The sequence below is a fragment of the Bos indicus genome, chromosome 28, assembly GCF_029378745.1.
Source record: "Bos indicus isolate NIAB-ARS_2022 breed Sahiwal x Tharparkar chromosome 28, NIAB-ARS_B.indTharparkar_mat_pri_1.0, whole genome shotgun sequence".
Lineage (NCBI taxonomy): Eukaryota > Metazoa > Chordata > Mammalia > Artiodactyla > Bovidae > Bos > Bos indicus.
The window spans coordinates 31,207,476-31,214,446 of NC_091787.1; the positions used below are offsets into that span (position 1 = coordinate 31,207,476).

At 60.7% G+C, this 6,971-nt stretch overlaps 2 protein-coding genes across 2 annotated transcripts; one reads left to right on the forward strand and one right to left on the reverse strand.

Annotated features, from left to right (window-relative positions):
* The first annotated feature begins 311 nt into the window (after positions 1–311).
* Positions 312–2,534, forward strand: LOC139180379 (translation initiation factor IF-2). Its single transcript, XM_070782042.1, has 4 exons — positions 312–377; positions 593–743; positions 872–1,092; positions 1,214–2,534. Exons 1-4 carry the CDS (start codon positions 312–314, stop codon positions 1,694–1,696), a joined length of 921 nt encoding a protein of 306 aa, XP_070638143.1. The 3' UTR covers positions 1,697–2,534.
* ZNF503 (zinc finger protein 503) lies at positions 2,200–6,580 on the reverse strand. Its single transcript, XM_070782008.1, has 2 exons — positions 5,497–6,580; positions 2,200–4,767 (listed from the first exon to the last, which is right to left on the reverse strand). The coding sequence occupies exons 1-2, from the start codon at positions 5,797–5,799 to the stop codon at positions 3,136–3,138; spliced, it is 1,935 nt and encodes a 644-aa protein (XP_070638109.1). The 5' UTR covers positions 5,800–6,580; the 3' UTR covers positions 2,200–3,135.
* Between the last annotated feature and the right edge of the window lie 391 nt (positions 6,581–6,971).

The following is a 6,971-nucleotide window of genomic DNA, read 5'->3' on the forward strand; positions in this document are numbered from 1 at the left end:
ACGTCGGGGGACCATCCCCGATCCCCGGCCCCAGCTCCGGAATTTTGCTGCCTCTAAGTAACTTCTCCGGGAAGGAGGTCTCATTAAAATTTTAAGGCGTTTGGGGTTTGCTTTTTGTTACTATACTAAAATACCAAGAGAGGGCGTGAAGGCACGAGAGGGCCTAGTTTGTCTCCCTGACGGTCCCAGGCCTGAAATTCCAGGGCTAGGGAATTTCTAGGCCCTTCCCGCCCAAGTGGGTCCCTGCTGGCGAGGCGTGGTGGCCCTGTCGGAAGATGCGAGGCCAAGGAAGGCAAAGCGTGTGGGTCGGAATGACCAAGGGCTTGGGGCTGGTGCTGGTGATGGGTGAACAAGGGCCTGGCTTTTACGTCGCGACCGTGGGCACTTGAGTCCCCGGGACTCGGGCCGCACCACCTCCTCGAAGGTCCTCCTATCCTGAGTGTGAGTGTGTGTGTCCGAGAGCCTGGAGGTGACAAGCAGCCCCATCGGCCGGGGTTCTCGATAAGCCGGGCCCAGCCAGGCCCAGCCCAGCTTCTCTTAGCCGGACCAGAGTGGGAGCTGGGCTGCAGCGTCCCGGACTTGCTGCGGGCAGACGGCTCGGAGGCGCTGGAGGCTGCCCCCTCCGGGTAGGCGGCACGGAGCCCGAGTCTTCCTCTACGAAGTCTTCTCCAGGCGGAGGCCTGAGAGGCGTCCCGGAGGTCGCCGGGCCCGCTTTGCGTACAACCCGGGAAAAGGCCCCTCAGGCGTGAGGCTGATGCTGGGAGGAGGGTGGAAAAATCTGAGTCACCAACCCCCGAACAAATGGCGGCGGGGGCCGTGCGGTTGACTGACCGAGGCCCGAGGCCGAGGGCGGCCTTTGAGCGGCGGTGAGCTTCCCGAGGCAGCAGGGGGAGCCTGACGCCGAGGGAGGCCGGTGGCTGGGAGAACCCAGAACGGCCTGACCCTGGGGAGAGGAGAGTTCGGGGTCCGCGCTCAGCGCCGCGACTCCGAAGTCCCAGGATCCCAGAAAAGGTGCGCTCTGGACCAAACTGCGGACCCGCCGGGGAGAGCGCCCCAACAAGCAGAGAGCAGGACTGGCGCCCTGGTGTAGGGGTATGAGTGTGTGATCGCGGTCGGGGTGGGGGCTGGGCCTTGGACCCCTCACTCCCACCCCGCCCCAACACACACGCGCACACACACACGAAGATTAGACCTCTTTTCTGCCTGGTTCCAGGGGCTCTTCAGGCAGCTCAGTCCCGCCGCGCAAGCTGGGGAGAAGGTAGCGGTGCGCGCTGCGGAAATCGCGCCGGGACCGAGGGTCGCGCCGCGACTTTGCCGAGCGGAGCTCGCGACCCAGAACGGCGCTCCGCGTCCACCAGGTCGCCCCAGCGAGGCTGACAATGGGCGCCAGGACCCTTGCGGGGTCGAACTGGAAGGGGCTTCCGGGCCCCGGGCCCCGGCGCTTTCTCCTGCGGCGCAGACTGGGATAGAGCGTAGACTGCAGAGAAATCGGGTTTCGGAAAAGCAGCATCGGCGCCGGCCTGACGCAGGTCCCGACTCGGGAGAGAGGAAGGAGCCCCGGGGGGAGGGGGTTGGCTGGAGGGGTCGGCTGGTGGCCGCCTCTAGCCCTCGGCAGCCGGATGAAGAAAAGGATAAGCGAACTCATTTTCCTCGGAGGGACAAGAGGGCTCCAGCGCGCTCTCCTCCCCAGGCCTAGGAAACAGGTTCCCAAGCGTCCTCCGACCGCCAATCGATCCCGGCTGCCCGCCCGTAACCGATGATGGTAGGAAAGCAGAGAGGAACTGCGGGCAGCGGCACCTCCCCCGGGCCGAGGCTGGGCGGGCGAGTCCGGACCTGCGCCGCTCTCTGCACAAAACGAAACCCAAACTCCTCAAAATCTTAAGAGGGAAATTTTTTAAAATCCCCTTTCCCCTCTTTCACTTTTAACAAATCAGCTACTGGGAGAAAAAAACGAAATGAGCGCTAGCTGAGGACACTTATCTTTTCAAATTGTGAAATCCCGTTTAAAAATATTTCCTCCAAGGCCAGCCCTTCTGAAGCCTTTGCCTCTTCCTGAAAATTCCAACTAAACAATCGGAATTTCGACCACGGTCCTGGGAAGAAGGAATAGCCGTGAGGCCCAGGGAACCCACTGTGGCCAAATTGCCATGCTCTTGTTTCTCTTTAACCAAGGGGGGAAAAAAAAAAAAAAAAAAAAGATAAGAAGTAAAACCTTTTAATACATCAAATATACGGAATTTTAATCTTTAAAGCGATACATTGTCTATTATTTTAGTACATGACGTAAACCTTGTCCCCTTTTCAGCGGGTGGACTTAAAAATTAAAAATAGTTAAGTGTTCCTTTTAAAGAACAAAATAAGGCAAATGAGGTTTTGGAATAGAATTGTTTTTCCTTTTTTTTTTTTTGTTTTCTTCCAGAATACATACAAAAAAATACCCATTCTCTTTTGATGGTATACACCTTAAAAATAATTGCAATTTGAAATCAGAGCTGACAAATTGTGACTTGTTTTGTTTTTGTTTTTTCATTTTTGTAACAAACATGCATGTAAATTTGTGTTTCAATCAGACATTAAATAAGAACGTACAATATACAATCATAGCAATTTTAAAGTAACATTAAAGAGAAGACCTCTAGTTCTGTGGCGGTTTTGTATTTATTTGTAATCTACAAGGGATGGGAGGGTTTGTTTTCCACATTTTTAACCCTCAAGTTTTAATTTTTCCCCCTTCTTCCTTTTTACCTACAGAGCTCAAACTAAGTAATGCACTTTTGAACCACGGGTCCGCTTGGAGCTAACATAAATAAATACCAGTGTCCACCGATGCAGTCCTCAGATGAACACTTTTCAATTATTTTTCCTTCTTTTTCTATAAAAAGTCAAACGATATTTTTTTTTTCAACTTTTATAAAGTTTGGGTGGGGAGATGAGAGGTGGGGGAAAGGGGACTTTCCCACCGGGTCTCGGTCGCTGTTTCGGGTAGATAGATACAGTATATATATTTTTTCCTTTCCTGGCCCCGGTCATCCCCACGCGCGGGTGACAGTCGCCTCGGCCCTGTTGCCGCCCCTCCCTCGGCTCCTCCCCACCCCTCAGTTCTTTTCTTTCCCTCGATAGCCCTCGAGACCGCCCTCACTGGTACCCCAGCGCCGAGGCCGTGGTCAGTCTCTGTCCGTAGAGGGCATAGGGGGAGTAGTACGGTCCGGTGGCGGCGGGCACGGGCACGGGGGCACCGGGCGTGGGGAGCGGGCTCTTGGAGTAGGGGTGGTAGCGGCTGCTGAGTCCCAGCGCGTGGTGGGGGCTGCGCAGCGCCAGCGTCCCGGGGCTGCCCGGAGCGCCCGACGTGGGGATGTGCATGTGGCAAGCCATGGCGGCCGCTGCGGCGCTGGCCAGAGACGAAGAGCTGGGGTAGCCCGACAGCAGTTTGTCTGTCCCGGGGAAGGCCGTGTGGGTCCGCAAGTGGCTCAGCAGCTCTTCAGACGTAGCGAAGCGCTTGTCGCAAGGCCCGTTGGCCGACACCCAGTTGCAGATGTGGGGGAGTGGGTCGTTAGGGAGCATGAAGCCGTAGGGGTAGAGGGGGTGGCCGGCCAGAGAGGGCGGTGTGGCGCCGGCGGCCGCGGCCGCGGTGAGCGATGAGTGCACGCCGTGCAGCGGGTGCGTGGGGTACACCAGCGGGTATCCGGACTTGAGAGCCGCGGCCGCCGCGGCCGGATCGTGAGCGCACGATGCGCTGGCTGCCGCCGCCCCAGCCAGGTGACTGGCGCAGTGGTAGCTGAGGCAGTACGGGTCCCGGCACAAACTGGCTGTCATCACGGACGGCGGTGACGCTCCGGCCAAGGGGCTTGAGCCGGCGGGCTTGCTGCAGCCCAGAGAGCCCGCTGCAGCCGCCGCCAGCTGAGCCCCAACTAGGCTGCCAGGCTTGGTGGGGTCGAGCGCCACGCCGTGTGGCAGGAACTGGGGCGGGTAGCCGGCGTAGGCCCCAGCCAGGCTCCCTGGGTAGGTCATGCCCGCGGGAGGCAGAGGGAACACTGTTTGGCCCGGCTTGTAGGGCGACACGGGCGCCACTAGCCCAGAGCCCAACACAGAGGAGGAGGTGGGCGCACTGGGGCCGGAGCCGGAGCCTGATGAGCCGCCGCAGTCCGAACCTAGAGCCTTGCCCCCGGGGCCCCCATCTGGGTGCTGGTTCACGTCCACATTGATGCCGCCGCCACAGCTAATCCGGCCGTGCGCCAGCCCCGTGGGTCCCCCTTCGGCCGAGGAGCCCCCGGAGCCCTTGGTGCCGCCACCGCCGCCGCCCGCCTCGGGGTCCTTCTTGTCGTCCTTGCCATCCGGGCCGCCCCCGGCCGAAGGCAGCATGCCTCCTGGCGAGCAGGCCGAGGCGCTGGAGCTTGGGCTGCCTGTCCTGGGCGTGAATGGCTGGCAGGTGGCGCTCGGTACCCGGAATCCGGACTTCTCCGCCGAAACCCCCCCGCCGCCGCCCCCGCCGCCCCCTCCTCCGCCGCCGCCGCCGCCTCCCGGCTCTTTCTTATCCGAGCCGGGTTTGGAGTACGGCTTGAAACTCGACTTGTCTTCCACGCCGATGTCGCTCAGCTTGAGGGGGCCCGACTTGGCGTCCTTGTCGCCCCCGGCGCCGCCGCCGGCACCGCCCGTGCCACCCCCATTGGAGGCCACTGAGGAGAGTTTGGACGAGGGCGAGGGGTCGGGCTTCCCGATCTGCGAGCATGTTTGGGCCAACAGCGCCAGCGGGCTCTTCTTGGCATCGAGCTGCAGGGTCAGAGTGGGGGTGGGGGGGGGCACAAAGAAAGAAGGGGAAACCCTTTAGAATTCTGCCTTCTAGGTTTCGAGCGCACCTCCGCCACGACCCGTAAAGATCCTTCCAGCCCCGAGGCGCAAGTCTAGGCGACACCCCTTCTACACACACATTCTCTTTCTTGAGAAAGGCCACAGCACCCCCACCCCACCCCCAGCCCCGCCACCAGGATCTTTCCTGTCCTCTCTAAGCGATAACTGGATTAAAAAAACCCAACAAACTCTAAAAATGTTTTGGTTTCTGACTCTTTGACCCAGAACTGTACTCCCCACCCCCACCCCTAATGCTTCAGAGTAAGGGCTCGGGTCGTTGGCGCCTTAGAGGCTGTGTACAAATACGAGCTTCTGGGGAACCAGAGGACCGGGACTTTGGAACCGCATTTTGGACTCCCGTCTGTCTTCTGACCTGAGAGTGAGGGGGCCTGGGTCGAGGTAGGTGCTTTAACACCAATGGGAGAAACAAGTTTTGATTGCCTTGGTTCCTAGCATTCACACCCCATTCTACCTCCTCCCCTCTTTCCGCCCTAGTTTTAAGGTGCGGGAGCACGATCCTCTCCCCTCATCCCAGAGCTGAATCACTCCGATCCCCCAACCTTCACCCCCTGCAGATCACAAGAGAAAGAAATCCCGTGGAGGGGCAGCCAGGGTGGTGGTCCCAGCGCGATCCGTGGATAGGGTCCTTACCTCTATGGGGCTGACGGGAGTGGAAGGCAGGGGCTGCAGGTACTCAGGGTGCAAAATGTGGCCAGTCCGTGCCGTCAGCATCTTCAGCACCTTGATGGGCAGGCGGTTAGCCTGGCGGAGAGGGTCAGAGGGGGGCACGGCGTGCACAAAAGGCTTGGTGCTGCCGGCCGGGGACGAGCCTGGGCCGGGGCCGGAGCTATTTCCAGAGAGCGCGCTGGTCCAGGCAGGGTCCGCACTGCCGCCGCCGCCGCCGCCGCTGTGCTTACTGCTTCTTAAGGCAGAAAGCGAGGGCGCTGTGCTCATGACCCACCCGCGCGCATGGGAGCAGCGGGGGGAGGGCTCCAGGAGGCGCGGGGCGGGCTCCGGGCTGCGCTCTCGCCGGGGGAGCAGGAGCAGCAGGAGGAGGTGGAGCTGGCGCGGCGGTCACCGGCGCCCAGCGCGCCTTCTTGGCGCCTGGAGCCACAAGCGAATAATCCTGGGTGGCCCGCAGCGGAGCCGTGGCCGAGCGGGAGGAGCCGGCCCGACTGCGGGAGTGCCGGGTGGATAGCCGTGTCGGCCTCGGGCTGTGCCCCTGCGCTGCGCACTCGCGGCCCGGCGCTGGCGCTGCTCTCCGCGATGTGAGCCTCTGCCTGTCCAGCCGGGGCTCTGGCGAGGAAACTCACTTCAAAAGCAGCTGCACCGAGGGGGAGATTAAAGCCTTTGCCGCCTTCCAATCAAATGGGAGCCCGAGGTGATTGGAGGGTCAAGGGGATGTGACGCGTCCCGCGCCGCCGCCGCCGCCGCCGCCAGGACTCTCAGCGCTGGTTTTAATGGGCAGCTCCCTCTGCGCCGCTCCCCCTGCGTGTCCCCTCCCTTGATTTCGCTCGGAGGACGAGCTGGACATTTATTCTACGTTTGCTATCTGCCGCCTCCCTATCTTTTCTTCCTGGTCGTCCTTCCTTTTCCCCAGCTGGAGAATAAACTGAAACCAAAAGAAGGGTGCTTGCAAGGAACAGTTTGAGGGTGTTCAGAAGGAGCACCAGCAGGAGTCTGGACAACGGCCGCACTGTCAACTCCAGGGCCGCAAAGGAGGTCCGCACCCCCAAGTATTCTCTCCCCTGCCTCAGTAATTGAAATCTGCGGTGCAGCCGCCTGGGTAAGGAAAGGTGGGGAGCGAGTGTTGGAGGAAGTCCGCCCGCCCGCTTTGATTTCCCGGGATTCGGCGGCGGAGAAACCAGAAGCTAGGTGGGCAGCGGAGGCGGTGGAGGCAAGTCTCGGCTCTAAGCTAGGTTCCCCGCCCTTCCCGGCCACGTGACTCCCGGAGATGCGCAGATTGGGGCAGGAGGGGGGTCACATGTTTCCTCTGTTTCACACTCAGCGCCCCCCCCCCCAATTCTTACTCTCCTCTACCATCCTCTCTTCTTCTACCCGCGCCCCCCCTCCCGAGTTCTTTGGGCATCTCCACCCCTCCATCAATTGTCAATGTTCCTCGACCG